This window comes from Paramisgurnus dabryanus, chromosome 7, assembly GCF_030506205.2.
Source record: "Paramisgurnus dabryanus chromosome 7, PD_genome_1.1, whole genome shotgun sequence".
NCBI lineage: Eukaryota > Metazoa > Chordata > Actinopteri > Cypriniformes > Cobitidae > Paramisgurnus > Paramisgurnus dabryanus.
This window is the reverse complement of record NC_133343.1, coordinates 1,967,699-1,989,015: the sequence shown is the minus strand read 5'-3', so window position 1 is coordinate 1,989,015 and position 21,317 is coordinate 1,967,699. Positions and strand designations below refer to the sequence as shown.

General features: G+C 38.5%; 1 protein-coding gene across 1 annotated transcript; it reads right to left on the bottom strand.

Annotated features, from left to right (window-relative positions):
- Window positions 1–1,716: 1,716 nt before the first annotated feature.
- On the bottom strand, window positions 1,717–19,548 carry acvr1bb (activin A receptor type 1Bb). The gene is made up of 9 exons (XM_065293866.1): window positions 19,434–19,548; window positions 6,487–6,732; window positions 6,163–6,411; window positions 5,807–6,037; window positions 4,072–4,239; window positions 2,812–2,968; window positions 2,598–2,722; window positions 2,388–2,518; window positions 1,717–2,268 (listed from the first exon to the last, which is right to left on the bottom strand). Exons 1-9 carry the CDS (start codon window positions 19,495–19,497, stop codon window positions 2,143–2,145), a joined length of 1,497 nt encoding a protein of 498 aa, XP_065149938.1. The 5' UTR covers window positions 19,498–19,548; the 3' UTR covers window positions 1,717–2,142.
- Between the last annotated feature and the right edge of the window lie 1,769 nt (window positions 19,549–21,317).

Below are 21,317 nucleotides of genomic sequence, written 5' to 3'. Positions count from 1 at the left end.
AGACAGATCACACAGACATGATCAATATATCACACAACATGGAGCGAAGTCAAAGAGGTCTTGCGTCACCCTGCCGGGTTTACATCGAGTTACTGACCGGCTGTACACACTCTCAAACAGAGACTAAATGAAACAATCAAATGAGATTTCCTAACTATACTGACGGATTAGCAGCGTGCTAGTTTGTCTCAGTAGTGTTATGACTCAAAATCAATCCAGTGTAAGATCGTAAATCCTGCTGGTCTTTTTGGATGCAGATAACGAAATAAAAAAATGAAAATAAATAAAAACATCACATGCATCAACAAATCCTAAATATATATACGATTTTTGGTTTTCTCTGGACACGTTTGAGTATAAAACTAATTGTATAGTGGCTTTGAATTGTAACCGATCACTTACTATCGAGATTGTCAAAACACCAGACGTCAATCTGGAGAGGCAGGGAGATCGAATAAAACAAAAAATAAACGCTGTACAGCTTCTTTAAGACCAAATCTACTGTTACAAGCGCTATACAAATAAACCTGAACTGATTCACATTACAAAAATCGTCAAAGCACACAACAGATGATAATGAAAAAGCTAATAAATACAAGCGACTACAACCACACAACAATCTAAAGAATAAAAAAACAAGATTATCAAAAATCAAATCAAACTATTTTTACATTCTTGCATATCCCATACAGGAGTGAAGGGCAGTAGTATTAATGGAGTATTCATAAATACAGCGCGAAACCAAACCTTTCAAGTCTTTTCACACAATTCCTAAGAGACGCAAAACATCAGGAGTCAATCACCACAAAAACAACAAACCTGAATGGACGGTGGGCCTGTCAACATCCACAAATATTAAAATATGAGTAAAACAAAAGCACTTCCAATTCAATCCACGCAAATGCATACAACAGAGTCGTTATCCATTAGAAATCTTGCACCCCATCATAAATCATTCATGATTCAAAGCTTTATTGGCCAGATGTCTTGATCCTATAAACATCATGGATTGTGCATCTTGTAGCTCATGGTGATGTGTCCGAATATGCGGTTTCATCACACAATCTATTGTACGGTTCATAAAGAAGACTTTCCTCTGTCCTATGCAAAGTATCAACAAAAGTAAAACATTTCTTTAAGTCCAAACAATTCCCAAACCTCATCAGCTGATAAAATGTGCATAACTAGTGTTTAAGTCAGGTTTAGTGTCATTTAATGCTACAGCGAGAGGATTAGCTTAAAAAACAAACAAAGAAGTTTTCCTGTACTGTACCCAACACAAAACCTTTTCAAACCCGCGACCCGTACACTTCCACGCATTCCTATCGTAATACCTGACTGCCCAGAAACATTTTCACAATGCACCCAACACTTTAAATTAGCTTAGAAATTAAAAAAGGGTCGGCTATTTACATTTCTATACCTTTAAAAATATACTATGTACAGTAGCTTTGCCCATGGAGTGAATGAAAGTTATAAAAACAAGGACGATACCTAAAAGCCAAAATAAATAGATCTCTCTGTACCGATCAGATGTGTGTGCTTTCTTTTGTTTGTTTTTTTTTAAATCAAGATGGCTGTAATCCACTCGCAAAACCTCCATAATAAAGTGCAAATAAGGTTGTTTTGCTAACACGGTTAGAATAAAATGAAAATACCAATCATGTTTTGCTTATCATCATTACTTATAACCTTCCTGGAGTGTGTGTGTGTGTGTTTATTTGTAGATGTTACACAGCTATAGTTTAGCTTGAACGAGGTAGTCTGCTAACCTTTGACACAAACAAATCAAACGTTCACAGCAACCAAGTTAAAAGGGTCAAATACGAGCCATCCCGATGATGTAAAACGACATCTTTAGGGTAAAATGATTGAGAAAATCGCAATGTTGTGGTTATAGAGAGAGAGAGAGAGATTACAGATGTGAGCGGTAGTAGATTTTGCAGTCGTTTCAGAAGATTGATACGTGAGGAGTAGATGAAGATCGCAGAAAGGGCTTTTGGGTACCGTGGGATTCAGTAGTTTTGGCGTTGGGGGTGAGGTAGGCCCCGCTGCAATATAGCAGACGGAAATACTTTTCACTTAAAACTGGCAGGATAGTTTGGAGTGGTAGCGTTTCTGTACAGTCTCTCACACTTTCGTTCAGAGTTTGATGTCTTCGTCCACGCTGAGTTGAGACAGGGTTTTTTTGATACGGAGAGCGGTGAGTCGAGCGGCGCCGTTGGCGTACCAACACTCGCGCATGATCTTCCCCATCACACGCAGAGCCTGCAGAAAGAAGTTATTATATAAACAATAATCGTTCAATAATCTGATTTCAAACAGGCTGGAGTCACGTTTTTTATTACATTCAAATAACATTCATTGACACCGGTTTAGGATCTCACCTCATAGCTCTGCCACCAGTTAGGGATGTTGGGTCGTAACCTCTGATCGCACACCACTTTCCTCATTTCTTCTATGGAGGGGTCAGAGGGCACCAGGTCGTAGTAGGGCAGCTGATATTCCTCATGAATACCTGACACACATAACATGAATGTTATTATTTAAAACAGCATTGTATTGTTTTTAGAAGTTGTGTTTGACTCGATGTTTACCTCCAGCATTGCACCGTCGAGCGATCTCCCAGTACACCAGACCCAGAGCGTAGATATCGGCGCATTTAAACGAATCAAAGTGACGCATGTTAATAGTCTCATCCAGAACCTCGGGTGCCATATACCTGATAAACACAAACAACACAATACAGTTTATTTCAAGGTGAACACACTGACTTGGTATATTGCATTATGTGTGTTTATCGGTCCGTACCTCTTTGTGCCGACACGCTGGTTGGGAGCGATATCGATGGTGTCTGTGACGGACTCGTGCCGGACCGCCAGGCCGAGATCGGCTATAGCGCACGTGCAGTTTTTCTTCACCAAAATGTTCTTTGACTTTAGATCCCGGTGAGCGATGCCAGGCTTACCTGCAAAACAACATGAGAAAAAAATAGGGCTGATTTTCAAGGGAACACACGGCACCCGACTGCATTCATATCTTTAAAGGTTTTGATTCATGACAGAGTAAAATAACTTCATAAAGTATCCACCTGCTGTGTTATATACCTGATAAAAGCACACACACGCATACTTATCAGTGTGTGATATGATCGTGAACGATTAAAATGTTTCCGCGATTCACTTTTTCGGAAACATCGTTGTATCGTGATTCGTGCCTACAAGTACGCGACAAGGGGCGCACTACGTGAAGGCGAGGTAAGGGCCGGTTATACTATTTTCCACGTCCGCGGTCGGCTACGCGCAGATGCCTGTGTTCCGACACATACACAATACAAATGATTTTTTATATTCAAATTATTACTCTACCAGGCCATCAGGGCATTACTGATTTGCAACATTTACAGTACATAAAACATTTAGGATAAGTGAAGAAAAGTAGCCGGTCCACCATTGCAAACAAAGTTTAGAACAAACATAAAAAAAAAAAAGACAGAAATCAAACATTATGGTGACAAAAATCCTCTACAGCTTTCTGTTCTTGGAAGAATTGAAAATAAAAGAAGGGAAAACGATAGTGTGTGTGTGCAAATGTTGTCTATTTCCTTATTGTAATTGTTTGTAGTGGAGTGTCCCGTCTCAATATTTTTTCATGCATGCGCTGTTGTAGGCGAACTGTTCGTGCACTTTCCGTGCATATATTTGTGATCTTGTAGGACTGCATTTTTAAATGGGGGCATTAGTATAGCTTTATTAAGGCTCAGTAAGGGGCGGTTCTCATTTCGCATCTAAAACCACGCGGAAAACGTGACCGTCAGTTGGTTCTTGTCACATGACCTGCGGTGTGCTTGCATTCGAGATGTTTTTAACTAGATGCGCATGCACCTGGAAAAACAAGCGACGCGGTCCAATATGAGCACATACCGCACCTACATTTAAAATAGACTTGAGTGCGCAAAAGACACGAAATGTGAATTGCCCCAATGAGAAAAATAGTCTTTAAAAAAACAACATAAAAAAAGAATTGTGAATCTGCTTAAACCAATCGTGATAGGATATTACGCATACTCACCCTGTGTGCCCAGGATCTCCATGTGCAGATGTGCCAATCCACTGGCAGCAGACAGCGCCAGTTTGATCATGCCCTCGATAGTGACCGAGTATCGGTTTAGATAGTCGAACAGAGAGCCGTTCTCATGATAGTCTGATACCAACCACAGCTGAGTCCATGTGCCATTATCTGTCAGCCATACAAACAAACAAACAATATTAGACCACAACACACAGGGCTGCAAAATTCAGAGAATTTTCAAAGCCTGGAAACTTTCCATGGGAATTAAAAAAAATTTTAAAATCAAGATTTAATTTTACATGCACGGATAACACTGCTTACTGGCGGGCCACTGAGGCCACACCCCCTGCACACAAAATAATGTCTAAATGTCCATCTTTGCATGTATTAATTACATACATTTGTTTATTTATTTGGAAATGTATGAAGCTAGCTATCATGTAGCTAGCTCAAGCTGTGATGCTCTTTCTTCTACATTCTGCTGTTATTCTACAGAATTACTGTACCACCCAAAAGTTTGGACACATTACTATTAGGGATGTTCAAATTGACCGTTTAACCGTTAACCGAAGGTACGAATTTATGACCGATTAACATTATCAGTTAAAATAAAAAAATATTTAATACATGGTGCGTGTCGTCATGAGCCGACAGACATTTCGCCACTTTTCTATCTTTAATTTGTGAATGTCCTGTAAATGACACAAATGATTGCTGCCCTGACGGTCTGATTAAGTAATCATTTGTATGAGAAATCATTTGTATGCGTGTTTGGAAGCGGAGGCGGTCCGTCTCGCGCACATCCGGACAGACGTTGGCTGATGGCCTCTGACCCTAACCATAAACATCTCTCTTTTTGCACAAACGGAGAAAGACGACGCAAAACCAAAACTTTCTGAAAAGCGTCCTGCTTTAGAAATGACCACTGTGGTAGATGAAACGGAAACAATCTGCCCTTTGGATATAAATCTACTGGACCGATCGCATGCTTTTTAATAAGGTAATGTTGCGTGAATATCTGATAATGTATGAGTCCTGGTTCTGTTGTTGATCTGTCGTTGCGGTTTGCACGTTCAAATGAAATGTTTTGTTTTACTAGTTCACAGACAACCGTTAACTGTATTTTTACTCAATGACAATTTCATATTAAAATCTTATAAGTTAACGGTTAATGTTCGGTTTAGAAGCTACGGTTGTCGGTCGGGAAAATTAACTGATATGAGCATCCGTAATTACTATTTTTAATGCTTTTGAAAGAAGTCTCCTGTGCTCATCAAGCCTGCATTGATTTGATAAAAAATCCTTAAGAAATTATTAATATTAGAATGATTTTTAAAGGATTTTTAATCAAATAAATCCACGGCATGATGAGCGGCTTTGAAGTATCAGGAGTCTTCAAAATTTGTATTACCTTGCATGCATGTCTGCTTAAGACCAAAGAAAATGTTTATTTATGTTTGGATATAATATAGTTTATACAAATTTCCAAATAATTTTAAAAAATTAATTCCTGTTAAATTTCCAATTTGGAATATTTCCTAAATTCCCATGAAGTTTCTTCTACAATTTCTCTTGCTTTTTCACATGTATGTTTTTGATTTGTATAAAATGTGTCTAGATTTCTTCAATCTGATGTTTATAAGAGGCACTATGTCACCATTATAGATCAGTAATTAATGAATGGACACGTTTAATCTACTTTCCCTTAAAAATAAACATGTATGAAAATGTTTACCTTTGTTATCTGCAGCAATAAAGCCCAGAATGTTCTCATGCCGGAGCATGATGGTCTGATAGATTTCAGCTTCACGAAACCAAGAGCGTTCCTCCCGAGATGAGAAGATCTTTACAGCGACGTCCCCTCCTCTCCACCTTCCCCTCCATACCTCCCCGAAACGTCCTTTACCTATGATCTCCTGCAGCACTATGGTACGAGCCACAGTTCTCTGGACAAACAGTGGCAGACCTGCTCAAAGACAAGAAAGACTTTATAAAACCAGCGAAAGTGTTTTGTGTGAATAGAAAAAGACTTCACTGCACCGATGCCATTTGAGCACGTTTTGTAGCAACGCCACGTCTCGTGATACTAACCTGAACCAGATCCTGACGTGGACAGGTCATAGATGAGATCTTGCAGTGTCTTGTCTTTGGCCAGGAACATGTGTTCGGTGCTTGGGTCATCCACCTCCAGTCTCTGCCGGTGGCCGTATGCCCGCTGGTGGTGATGGAACAGAAAGAGACCCAGCAGAACCAGCACACACAGCACAAAGAGCGGACCGGCCACCACCGCCGTCAGCTCCACAGGACCCCATTCCTGACCGCCGTCCAATCGGTTCGTCACTGAGAGAAACGCAGATTAGTAAGAAAAGATCTTTTGTAATTGAACGTATGATTGGATTACGTAACGGTGCTCACCTGTAGGTACTTTGAGGTCAATGCCGTTACAGTAGTCTGTATAGCAACAGTGCGTGTTCACCAGTCCTTCAGCACCGAGACAGTAAAACGGCTTACCGGGAGGAACCAGATCCTCCTTCGGGATGCAGTGACGCATGTTCAGTTCCTGTCCATTGATCACAGAGATGGACACCACACACGTCCCGTTTGTCTCGCACTTATAACCATCCTTCTCACATCTAGGTATGGTGCAGTTACAAATCAATCCTGTTTAAACAGAGACAAAGAGAAATCAATTTTCAAGTCGAAGTATACGCTGTACTGAATGGATAAGCAGACTGTAGTGACTCTTTTAAACAGCAGAAGGCAACAGAGATCATTACTGCGCACAAACAATTAAAAGCATTACTTTTTGCACTGTACTATATTACTTAAAGGACAATTAAGCAACCCCATTGCCCACCATACATGAAAACAGTAAGCTAAACACCATGGAGTCTCAAACCTTTTTGTGAGCAAGAGTTAATACTTTTTTATATAGTCTACTTAAAACTTTTTGTTTTACTTAAATGTTTTATCTTTGTTAAAAATGTTAACATGCATAAAAGAAGCCATAAGCAAATATAAAAAATATGTAATAAATATTAAGGCTACTATTACAATCTGCTTTGGCGGGCAACTAACAGACTCTGTACGGACAACCTGGTGCCCACGGGCATCATGTTCAAGACCACTGCACTGGCACTATAATGTTAATTTTTGCTTAATTTCACAAAAACAACTAAAGGATTTCCTTTTTTACAACTTTCATAAAGTAACTGATAAATCTCAAACACAACATTGTAACTGAAATATTCTTCACGACATACGGACGATTGCAAAGCGTAAACTGAACTTTCCAAAGTTGTCCTGAATGTGTGCAAAATGTCCTCTGCGCCTCCACAGATCGGCATGCAAGCCAGAGCGTGTCGAGCCGATGGCGTGACTGAACACGGCTCCAACGCATGCCAGTGAGACTCATTTCCAGCTGAAATGCTGAATCATTAAACATATGAAGCTAGTGACAGATTCACATTAAGTGGATCTGGTTTTATAGCATAGTGTGACATCTTTGGCTCACTCTTACAATGTTTATGCTTTCCACAACTTGTAAAAATATACAGTCGCGCGATCACTAATCTATATGTTTGTTAAGGTTTTCATGTGTAAGGATCATTAGTGCTGGTTTGGTTTCAGCGTACCCTGTTGTTTAATGACATATTAGTTATCAGTTAACAAGATTCGCTGTTATTTAAAGCCATTCACATATGTGAAAGTGATTTTAAGAGACTGAATTATTGAGGAATCCACACAGTGAAGCCACATGATTATAGATACAATAATGATGATGAACGGCAATGACAGTTTCTGGAGATGTCAGTCTGTGATAGCTCATGACGTCGAAGCGCGTGGTTTATGTTTCAGACTTCATGTGCAATATCTCCAGACAGATCATCTTGTCTGGACCAGATTAATTGAAACTTCAACCATCCCAAAAATGTAAAGAAGAAGAAAGAAATGTGTTCTTTAGCAGAAACAAGACACATCTCTTGAGAACAGGATCTCACCACCATTACGTTTCCAAACTCAAACTGACATACACGTTTGTGCTCGCACATTTATATGAGTGTTGATGCATCCGAGTGTGATTACTACCCATAATCCATTGCTCGAGGACTAATTCTGATTGTTACGGCTATAAAAACATACTACTGTTCGAAATGTTTTTGTTACGTTTTCATCCTCAAATCTTAAACCATTTTAGAAAAGTAGTTGGCGATATAATGTGTAGTATGCACTAGTACGGCCATTCCCAAACTGTGGTCCGCGGACCACTAGTGGTCCGTGAGGGTACTGCAGGTGGTCCGTGAAAAGGCAAAATAAGAATATGTATATTTTAATATACAAACTCGTTCATATTTTGGGCGAACGTGTACTGCTGCCTAATAAACGTTACTGTGAACACATTCATTCTGGTGCTTGTGAACGGCACGCTCTCTCAGTTTAACGTCGTTCAATAGGGTGCCAGATTTGTATATTCTTCCAGGCGAAAACCCGACTAAAACACACTGTAAACAGGTCTTAATGTGTAGTGGAAAAAACACCCAATCTGGCAACACCGCCACCATTCGGTGTTCACCAGTCACGCTGCATGCGTCATCACAACAACACAGACACTGCTGAAATTCCTGCCGCCCAACTCAAATAGTTTAACATTAAATAACATCATATTTGTAAAATCGTTAACGATTAACGATTAAAATTTCTAAATCGTTAACGATTAACATAGGCTCCTAACGCATATTCCGGATCTTGAAATAGACTTTGACTAAGCTCACGCTATTTAACGTGCACGTGTGGTGTGCAATACCTGCGAGTTGTCATACACGCAATGCCTCGCAGCGCTTCTCGCCCGGGGTGTGACCCCCACCCAGCTAGCCTTTCAAGGTATGTGTAAGCAAATACAAAAATTAAAAGACAGTCAATGCTAATGTAAACCCTGGTTGGATAAGGATTTAAAGTTGGACATGAAGATGAAATCTGACGCATTTAGCTTCAGTGTTAAAACTGATCAAAAAATAGCTGTCTGTGGTTCTATATGGGCTATAATGGCAATCATTTAAAAAACTATAAATTAGTTCATTTTTGTAACTGTGACCTAGTTTAACATTTTCAAATATGAACTATGAACTGAACTAGTTCATTTTAAAATTTGTGAACTGTGAACTAAATTAGTTCATGTAGAAAGTGAACTTTCCCAACACTAAGAATATGTATATAAATAATTATGATATAAGGTTAAGAAACCTGGGGCCTCATTTATAAAATGCTGCGTAAAAACCATCCTACATTTGATCTTACGATCATTTATAAAAAATGCGTACGTGTGATTCATAAACCGAACGTACGCGCAAAAAACGCGCGTACCCCTTTCAAATCTATAAATCGCAAATGAACTTGAACTTGTGCGCAGCCGAGCAGTTTCAGATCTCCGCCTTTAAACGATGCCTAATTAATGTCACAGACATATAAAAGAGCGCTTCTCAATGTTTAAACCAAATTTCAAACAGCAAGAATGGCTTATATTTCCAAAAACCTGCAGCAATCAAACAAGCAAAAGTGCGTACGTCTGCTCAGACCCTGACGTGGCGCTAAGCACTTTTCCACGTCAAAGACAGCTTTTATAAATATGCACTTTGCCGTGGATTTTTGCGTACGCAAACTGTACGATCAAATCTGTGCGTACGCACGCTTTATAAATGAGGCCCCTGTTGTACTGATGTGATGACCAGTTATAGTTTTAGTTTAATGCTAGTAAGACTATTTAGATGTGCAGATTAATTCAGGACTTTGTGTAGACATATTTTATAATAAGTATTACGAGGTGGTCCGCGAAAATTCTTGATTACAAATAGTGGTCCACACACACAAAAAGTTTGAAAACCCCTGCACTAGTATAAATACATGTCATGTTTTCATGCACTGAAGTCATAAGAATGGGAGGATCCAGAAAACAAACCATTAATAGTTCACTATTGAATAGGAAGACAACACAAGACAAACATTGTGATCAAGGGTGAGGACTTATTGAAACAAAGTTGTTCATACTTTTAGAGAAGCTTAATGTTTAGTCAATCGTTAGGAGGACAGAACCAGGCCCCACCTCTACCAGGCATAAACATCCAGTTATGATTGTTTGCTTTAAATGTAAATGACATCAAGTCCTGGCCCTGAAGGCTTGTTTGTCAATACAGCGCTTAAGCCGTGCAAACAAACACGATACAATGACAGCTATGGCATGGAATATTTGGTCAATGCAAAACATTAGAACTTGTCACGGTCACATGGCAAATGAAAACCAATGGCGGCTGTTATGTTATCAGTGATGTCACACCTGACACGCCATATCGACATGCAAACAAGCACAGAGAAAGAAGAGCGTAACGTGTGTGTTTTGGTTCCTCGTGAAGGCTTCGGTCCTACTATAGCTTGTAATTGAAACTCATTACATAACCACAACAAAACAAACAAATATCATTCATGGAAACATTGCCCTTTGATAACAGGAAACAAGTCACATCCTATTGGGAATACTATCTTGTCTAATGTCTAGCTGTTCTCCATGCATATATTACACAGGGGATTATTATTATTATTATTATTAGCAACAACTTAGCATCCTCTGAATTCTCACTGATTATTGAAGCCGAAATTATACTAGGGACGTCTGCATGGCATCATTAGGCGCATCAATTCTGCACCCGGGATGTGCATTAAACCGCATAATTGCCAAAATAACCATTTGCACACTAAACTTTTTTACTGTGATAGTTTTGTGCAATTAAGGAAAATTTATTTAGCATACTTATTTGATCAAATGTACCTATTCTCCTAAACATTGCCATGATTGATAATCACTAATGTTCTTGTAACTCATTTTAAATTATTGGTTTTTACATGTAAAATTAATAGGGGTGTGCAAAAATCGATTCACATTTGAATCGCGATTCTAGCTTTGCCGATTCAGAATCGATTCATAGAATCCCAAAAATCGATTCATAAATTTTTTTTGTAATGCCGCGTTACTATTGTCCTGAAATGAGTTTCTCAGTATTCCCATAGATGGCGCTGCGTTGTATTCACTCTGACGCCTGCACACTCTTGTAACAGTGTTTCACACACATTGACTTTACTTATGGGCACGCTGCCCAGTTATAACAAGTGCCCAAGTATATCTGGCATCAAATTTTTTCTTTTTTGTTTTTCTGTGATGATGACACTCTTTAATAATGACACTTGATGGAGCACCCACGGACCATATGGTTCCGGGTTTGTATTTGAAATGGTCAGTCGGGTCCAGGTCAGTCACAGTTAAATTACTTCGGGTTTCAAGTCTGATTAATATTGTGTGTAAAACCCAAGTCGATCGGAGAATGGCCGTGAGCGTTACCGCGCTAAAGCTCGTGTGCAGTTTCAGCGTGCCGACAGTTTCTATGGCGATAACAACTGGCTCTTGTTTTGAAAGTCACGACCACGCACTGGATTTTCTTTCTCCCATTTTTTCTATTATAATTAATAAACCATATCTTTTCTAAAATCTATTGCACTGAACGAGCAAAGGTCAAGCTGACTCAAGATTTACAAAATGCAAAGCTGTAATGTAAAGTCCCCTGAAATTTTCTGAATCGTGCACCCCTAAAAATTATACTAGATGTAGCAGAAAGCACTATACACATTTAACATTTTGTGTGTGCGTGCAATTTTAAATTGTTCAAGAAAAATACAGTAGTATCTAGGGCTGGGCGGTATGACGGTATATTCCGTTACCGCGGAATAAAATGTCAGACGTAACAGATTTTTCTATTCCGTCTATTCCGCGGATTGCTAGTACGTGGGCGTGGCTAACTCTACCCTTCAGCATGTTAGACTGAGTGTGATGGAGAAACATGTAAAATAGTTCACTTATAAAAAATGAACGAGTTATTTGTGTAATTTTTATAATAAGAGCCAGTGAATCCACCGCGGGTCTCTCAGTGAGACTCTTGTCTTGCTCGCTCTCGCGCGCACTCTCTCTCTCTCGCGCGCGCTCTCTCTCCTCATGCAGCAGCCGGCCGGCCGGTCTCTCGCGTGCAGAGGTCTCTCTAGGCAAGCGCAAGGAGCTGCGATGCCAATTAAAGAGTTCTTCTCGCACATAATGCTAATAGTTGTAAAGTTTTCTGAACTTTAAGCAAGCCAAGACAAAACTTGCGTTTATATCAGTGACACGTGCGCTGCTGAAACGATGTAGATTGACGCGCCATTTGCTTATACAAACATATTTGATCGAAAAGAAGAGAAAGAGATGCAAATGTTAAGGTCTAATAGAAAGTAAAGGGCGTCAAGACATTAAAACAAACTTTATGATCATCATAGCACCTGTCACATTTATAATATCTAGAGCTTCTTCTCTCATATACAGGTATTTATCCTGTCTGTAGGTTTTTGCATATATTTATACCTGTTCATTTTACATATTGCATATGTTTAATGTAATGTATGGATAAATACAAAATACAATGAAGCCATACTATAGCTTCAATAGTCTATAAAATTAATAACTCAATTAAAAACAAGATTCTGTCTAATCAAGACTTATCTGTTGTTATCTTCTGGGCATTTTCACTTTAACATTATTAACTTTAAATTGCTCATATTTTAAAACTGTGGTGAGCATTTAGTTAAAAGCTATTGTGAGTGGTGTATTTCTGTACATTTTTATCATCAAAAAACAATATAAACTGAAAAACATGTATACCGTGAAATATTCCGTTCCGTGAAATAAAATGACTTATTCCGTGAAATAGATTTTTGGTCATTCCGCCCACCCCTAGTAGTATCGGATCAGAAGGTATCAGCATATATTCAGAATTCTGGTATCGGAATGGAAATGGAAAAAGTGGTATCCGTGCATCCATACCGATGGCCCGTGCCAAGCGTGAACGATGCTCGGGACAATTGACAGAAATGTAACTTGTACACTCGGGCCAGTGGTACATCGTTACAAAAGTTTATCATTAGGGATGCACCGATACCACTTTTTTGGAATACGAGTACGAGTACTTGCATTTCAGTACTTGCCGATACCGATACAGAGTACTTAATAAAAAAACATGATTTAAATTTCCAGGAAACAGCTTTAGTCATATAATTTAACAAAAAAAAAACCAAAGGACTAGTTTTCCAGTTTGTTGTAAACTCTGCCTCTTTGGAAAACACAAGAGGCATTAACCCTAGTGATGCAATGTGAAAATTTTGGCCGATACCGATAACCGATATGACTCTTGTCTGTTATGGCCGATGCCGATATTTGCCGATGCCGATATAGAAAACACATTTTTTATGATAATCAAATAAAGAGCTATTTTCCAAAACACTTTTTTTTACTTTTGTAATTTATGTCCAGAAATGACTGATGGGCACCTTTACCCATGTGCAAAATGTCATCAATTAGCTGATTTCCCATATTCTTTGTAAGCTTCGGGATGCTCATTTTTTAAGTGGGTGATTAAATTGGTTGTATTGAACAATTTTGCCCGAACTCCCCCTCGCATCACCCGGCCCTCACTCTCATTGCATACAGCAGCAGGGGTGTCCAGACTTTTTTGTGTGGTGATCTACTTATAAAATGATAAAGCCGACAGGATCTACATGCTAAAAAACACTTTAAATGCGTGGACTATACTGCATATATCTCTACATTGGATTTAGGGCTGTCACCATTACTCTATTTTTTGAGGAGTTTCCTGGAGTACATGTCGAGTACTGTTTAAAATAGCGGAGATACGGTTTAGTGAAACAAACTAGAAGTAAAATGACAATAGTATTAGAAGCATATAAACAGCACAACACTGCTGCGCTCGCTCGCCTGTGCGCGCGCACACACACCCTGGGCACGTGGATCAGTGCCTGAAGAATGCGATGCGATTGCATCCTGGTAAATTTCGGAAGTTTACACGACTGAGCTGCAGCGGGCAGGCATAAGATTTATAAAAACACATTTGAGAAGAAAGCACAGCAATGCAAAAAGACTTACGTGTTTCACAATTACGCTTGGAGGCATGGAGCAGCATGAGGATACACAGTTAACTTATGTGCGATCTACCGGCATTGCCTTTGCGATCGCGATCGACGTATTGGACGCCCCTGTCATACAGCATAGCGAGGATCCTTTTCAGACACTTTGAAGAACGACCAGGCAAACGACAGAACCTGCTTCAGCACACAAACATCCTTGCCCCCACACTCACATCTCCTACACACACACGTCAAATACACAGGAATAATTATTGGCCTGTTCACATCGGCCCTATTTTGACATCGGAACGATGCCGATGTGTAAAAAAATGACCATATCGGCCGATGTTATATCGGCGGGCGATATATCGTGCACCACTAATTAACCTGCATGTTTTTTGGCCTTATTTACCCAAAATGATTTTAAAAATGCCACGGTTATCCTCTTAAACATAGACTGTTGTGTATAACTGATCAATTCAGAAAGAACACATGTGTAACAGAATATTGGATCCATTCAATACATGTAGGTCTCAAAGAGACAGCACACGTAATTAATTCCATGTCTGCAAATCTAAACTTTTTAATGAAATATTGATGACTAATTGATATTGAACTGAACTGAACTAAATCACCAAATTTGTTGCAATACCCAGCCCTAACACACACTCATTTCAATGACTGAGAAGGGATGCACCCTACATAAAAGAGGCGCAGGCCGAAATGTTCAAGAAACACTGCCGTAAGGGTTGTGCAGAGTTTGTGCCTACAGAATTATAAATGATGCGAAAAACACAGGCATGTGATTGGCCAAGGACAAAAAGGAAGGAAGGAAAAATGTCACATAAAATCAAGCTTATGATGGCAACATTCAAAATCTTTATTGTTTCAGCTGGTGTTGGCAAAGGTTTTCTGCAAATTTTGGCGCTTTTCCATTGCATAGTGCTCCATGGTTTGGTTTGGTTTGGGTCAGCTCACCTCACTTTGCCTGGTTTAGCTTTTCCCTCGAGTTTAGTAACACTTTGCAGTGTGAGGGATTATAGGCGTGTCGTTATATTAGCATTGCCTGCTGCTGTATCATAAAAGTGAGAGCGTTGTTGGAATGCTAAACATCCCCATACAGTTATTTTTTTCTCGATGTTTGCACATCGTGTTTATCACTACCTCTGTATCACATGACAGTTTCTATACAAACACTGGTGGCATTTTGTCAGTCGACGCACTCTGCTGAGCCTCATTTAAGTGGCATATACATATAATGTGCATGTGCGTTGCGAATGTGCCGCAACAAACTGCAAGTCTGGAAAAGAAACTGGTACGGTGTTCCTGGTTCTCAACCTGTGGATGTTTTTCATCGCAACAAAGGAGTTTGGGAACTTATAGACAAGTTTCCCGGGTGAAATAGGCGGGCCCCCATTAGCCTTTCACTCTGCCAACGACTTCCGGTTGTGTCTGCCAAGCACTTACAGTTAGCGTCTTTTACTGTCTTTGGTTAGCGTGCAGAAAAATTAAAGTATGGATTAGGGATGCACCGAAATGAAAATTCTTGGCCGAAACCGAAAATTAGGAAACCAAGGCCGAAAAACCGAAACACCGAAATAAATTATTATGCCAATTATTAGTACAAATGCATTTATGGCTATCACTGTGTATTTACTTTACTAGGGGTGTGTGACAGATCACAATACTCACGGTTCAGATCACATTACAGTTTTTGAGGCACGGATCGGATTATTTTTCAGATCAGCAAAAAGGGGGTGGGGAAAATCTAATAACAAATAAAGAAATTACAAACATTTATAAAAAAAGAACAAAGCTGCACATTAATAAGGTCTAAAATTAGCATTAGGTACAGAAATCAAATTAAACGAGTCATAACACTGTCTTTGTATAAATTAAATATATTATTATTTTTAGAGCTACAGAAGTGATTTTCTCTTTGTCTTGGGTTGTTTGAACTAACATTAATAACACAGACTTAAGTAAGTTAATTGAGGTTACTGTCTCTTTAAATAAGCAGAGACTGGTTTATGACTGTAATCTATACATACACTTAAGACATAAACAAATGTTTTTATTAGAAAAAGAATACTTTGGAGATAATTTTGTTTATATGTGCCCTGTCAATAACAGAAAGATTTTACGTTACACAGAGAACAAAGGCGAATCCCAAACAGCGCAGCATAAAAACGTTACGTTGTTTTTCATTGCTTTATTCGGCACATGTATGTTAATGGACTATACAGTATGAGACACATTTGGGCGACTCTCTCTAAAGTTTTCACATCAAGAGTTCTGATCTTTGAAGGGCGTACTCACTGTGATGATCACGTCTGGACCGGACACATCCGCATGTGCCTCTGTGCGTGCTTTAGCGCTTTTTTGCGGTTAAATACATCCACGCCGCATACATGTTGCTTCAGACAAGCACGTGCAGGGCGCGGTTTCTGTTTGCGTCATCACAACATTTCGGCCGTATTGTTTTGGTGATAAAAGTCTTTCGGTGGCTGAATATTCGGTGCATCCCTACTATCTATGGATGGTGTTACACGCCGACACGGCTCCAGGACATATTGTGCTGTTCGCAGTTGCAAAACAAACTCGCTAACTGGAAGTCGTTGGCAGAGTGAAAGGCTAATGGCGGCCCGCCTATTTCACCTGGGAAACTTGTCTATAGCAGAGCACAGATGACAACATGTTTGCTCGAGACAGTGCAAGCTAGCACTAAGGTAAAGCTAATCTTTACATTATAGCGATGACACTGGTAGTGACGATTCTCTCAGACCAATCAGTGATCTACAGTGTTTCTGCGTCATGTTTGGTATCAGGTCGGATCGCTTGAAACCCCAACCGAGGTGGTACGAAAAAAGTATTGGGTACTAAGTACTCCACCCAATGGAAAAGCTCCCAAAAGTAAGCTGACCCATCCTAAACCAAACCGTGGGGTACTGTCAAAAGCGCCATTTGTTGGTCCAATCCATTTCCAAAATATTTCCAAACCCAGGATTTGCGTCCGATAGCGGTCACAACGTCTCCTGCCTCTTTCGCTGTGCTTTTGCTGCTACAACCGCTTTATTGCTGCATTGCATTCACTTGCTGACACTAGCACACGAAAATGAATGAAAAATGTATGATTTGGCAGAAACAAGTAACTAAACGTTATGTTTAAAAGGAATGAGGATCTGGAGTGTGTCAAAATAAAGGTACAGTACCTTATGTCAATATTTTTGTGTGGCATCGAATCGTTAGAAATGTAATTGATGCATTTATCCATATCAACGTATTGTTACACCCCTAATTTATATAGTATGCTGCTATGATACGATCCTAACACGTAACAAACATTTGTGCTGTGTATTAATATTAGCATTAAATTATATTTTATAGTGCTCGTGTGATTAGCTATTAAATACAACTCTTACTCTATCTGAAGTTTTTAAGACACTGTGCGAACATAACTTTTTCTTTATCAAAAGATATATAAAAAATGTATGTTACTAAACCTCACAAGGAAATACTCTCATTTCTTAAAAGCTAAAAAATGAGATTGTAATATCTAAAAAAAAGTCTAAGAAAACTCTTTATAGTGTGTTTTGCTATCCTAAGAGAAAACAAGGGTCTTTATAAAGGGTCTATGAGAGCTGTAAAGAAAGAGCCCCGGGGTAAGAGTTACCCCACATCAAACCAAACAAAGAAACAAACTGACTGTATGTCTCACATCACATGATACTGAAAGAATGAGACAAACAGAGAGAGATGGGGTCAATGCTCGGTCACGTCTCTGACAAATAACAGAAGCTATTTTAGTCCATGTACACCAGCTTGAGACCCCTGAATGAGATCCCAGAAGTGTCTCAGTGACCCCAGCATTATCACAACCTGTACAGTAAAACACATCATAATTCACAGCCAAGCAGAAGGCCAACAATACCACACACAGCTTGAGTCTACCCTGGTATTAACATGGTATTTCAAAACAGTCAATTTACATTGAGAACAATCATTTGCACGACTCTGCTCTGTACTTATATTGATCATCATAATAACTCATCATAAACATTGTGAAGGTATTGTCTAGGCATGGGCCGGTATAAGATTCTGGCGGTATGATAACCTTTAGCAAAAATACCACGGTTTCACTGTGTTACGGTTTTGCCATTGCAACACTAAAATGTGTTATTTTTTAAATGCCAGGTAAAAATAAAGCCTTTAAATTATAATATGCTTTCAAAAAATATATAATATTTTTGTAATGTATATTAAATGTAAACATCAAATCAATCACATGACTTAATGATTTAATGAATTTTGTATAAACACAGCTCATACCTTGGAGACGATATCACAGAATATTTCAGTGGTTTTGAAACCTTGACTGTTTAAAACCTCGGTATACCTTGAAGCCGGTAATCGGCCCATGCCTAGTATTGTCCACCTGTCCTGATACTTCCTCAAAACTAATACAATGAATCACTAACAGAAAACCTAAAACAAGCGAGAAAACTAAGAGTACACAAACGTGCAACAGACCAATGCAAATAGAGTTTAAAAAGAGTCATTGTTTATAATGATCATTTTACAACTAGTTTATTTATCAATTCCTATATAAAGATAGAAAACCATCAGTAATTCTGTAGAGCTAACGCCTCCTCTATCACTTCCGCAAAATCATAAGACCAAACAATGAACAAACAAACCTTTATATAAACCAATATCAACATTAAACAATAGCATAACACACACTAACAAGAACAAACACAAGTGTGTAACATATAAGAGAGACAAAAGAACATAATAACTCCGTGAATGTGTTAAAATGTAGGGTCTGTCTGTGTGAATTCCGGTTGTTTAGCAATCATAGTCAAATCAATACAGTACTGTATACAGTATATCAAGAGGCCTGCCCTGTACAGATAATATACCATCAAATAACTGAAAAAAAAAAAACATTATACAAACAAACAAATACAAAGACATACAGCGTGTTCGAGAAGTTCACACATTTCATGTTTTTTAATCAAACTTAACTTTACAGACATACCAAGCGGTATTAGCATGTTAGCATGCTAACGTTAACTCATCGCTTACGTGATCTTCTGACAGAAAAACTGCCCCCCTGATTATTTATTGTTTACATTACACATATAGGTAGATTATAACTTAAAGTGTTTCATATATTCATCAATCAAAAGGCAAAAACAGGGAATGAGAACGGAAATGAGAGAACAGTCTGAGGGTTTGTGGAGACGGTCATTAAACCGTGAGCGCCATGTTGTTGTTGAGGTAAATTCTCAACGTTCAGCGATTAAAACACACTTTCAGACTCACGCCCGTAAATAAAACAGTACATAAATGAACAATCACCCAAAACTAACCTTCACACACTCGGTTTAATCCTAGTATAAGGATCAGGAACCGCAAGATTCGCCGTGGGTCCATCCTCGCAGGACTCACATCTCACTGACTATGCGCGTGAACTCGCGGGGCAATGAGGCGAGCACGCGCTACAACTATTTTTGACCATTTCGCATATTTTTAACCTGCACTAATTTAAATGATCTAATTCACTGATGATTAAAGATAAAAATAAATCATAGATAGATATATTTTTTTCCACATTGGAGATAATGTAACAACTGGCCCCGGTCTTATTTACTAGGGGTTAAAATAAAATTAATTATTTCTATAATTTTCTATTTTTTTTTTAAATAATTTTCACAGATAGGCCTAAAGTTTGCTTGTTGCTTGGCGACATACTTTACATTTTTAAAGGTTGTCCCCGTGCGCGCGTGCTCGTCGGTTATGCGCGAGAGCTATGCTGCCATCTGCTGGGCATCATACAAAACAAATCAAACCAAAGTAAAGATTATTTATCATATACACAGCAATAATAATTTGGCTTTTAAAAATGTAAAATAGTTTTAGATACAATACATGTCACACCACATTCCAAACTACCTAAATATTTATCGATTATAAATATTATAAGGATGTCCATATCATAATAAAAAATTTTGTAGCAGTTGTTTCTTTTATATGTATAAGTTATGTACCACACATGCATATTATATTAAATATTTACAGTATAACAGCAGGAGAATGTATGCGGAACTGTTATCAACGATAAAGTTTCCTACCGAGAGGGATGAAAGCTGGATATTGTTCTTCTATAGGTAAGGAAACGGAATTGGGTGAAGTTTGGGGTATGTTAAAGAAGATGATAGGGATCTATAAAACCAGAAATATACCAGTAATAACTGGAGAAGGAGGAACTGGAATCACAGAAAAGGAAAAGGCAGAAATATTAGTTAAGACATTACAAAAAGCTCATAGTATAGAAAATCTTGATGAAAATTACAAAAGGAAAAGAAATGAAATATTAATGCAAAATCAATGTATATATAATAAGATGCCTGATGGAAATGGAACTCTAGACGCTGGATTTGAGATTTGGGAACTTAAAAGAGTATTAGGTCGAGTTTTACAATCTGCACCAGGAAAAGATGGAATATGTTATATTATGCTAAAATATGCAGATGATATAATTCTTAAAGTATTATTAGAAATATTTAATAAGATATGGGTAGAAGGGAAGCTACCAAAGTCATGGAAACATGCTGTAATAATTCCGATAGCAAAGCCGGGGAAAGATCCATCGATAGCTGGAAATTATAGACCAATAGCACTTACATCCAACTTATGTAAATTGATGGAGAAAATGATAGTAAACAGGATGAATTATGTATGTGAGAGTAAGGGAGTGTTAGCATCTTATCAGTACGGTTTTAGAAAAGGTCGATCAACATTAGATGCATTAATAAAATTTGAAACGGATGTCAAGAAAGCCTTGTCAATGAAAGAGGGATTAGTGGCAGTTTATTTTGATATTGAGAAGGCATACGATATGCTGTGGAAAGAAGGTTTACTACTAAAATTGAGAAAATTGGGAATAGAAGGTAGAATGTACAACTGGATTTTGAGTTTTTTAATGGATAGAACAATCCAAGTTCGAGTGGGTAATGAAATGTCTCAAACTGTGAGTATAGAAAATGGAACTCCCCAGGGAAGTGTGATAAGCCCTATATTATTTAACATCATGATAAATGATGTATTTGAAAGAGTGTCTCCAGAAATTAATACAGCTTTATATGCTGATGATGGATTAATGTGGAAAAGAGGAAGGAATATATCTTTTAATATGGACAAAATTCAAAAAGCAATAGAGACAGTGGATAATTGGTCATTAGAATGGGGGTTCA

Excerpts from the sequence above, each read along its gene's own strand:
- acvr1bb (XM_065293866.1), bottom strand. The coding sequence starts at position 19,497 with ATGGACCCACGGCGAATCTTGCGGTTCCTGATCCTTATACTAGGATTA. Across the intron at positions 6,038-6,162 it reads CACGTCAGGATCTGGTTCAG|GTCTGCCACTGTTTGTCCAG; the intron begins GTTAGTATCACG and ends GTCTTTGAGCAG. Across the intron at positions 2,519-2,597 it reads TCGACGGTGCAATGCTGGAG|GTATTCATGAGGAATATCAG; the intron begins GTAAACATCGAG and ends TATGTGTGTCAG.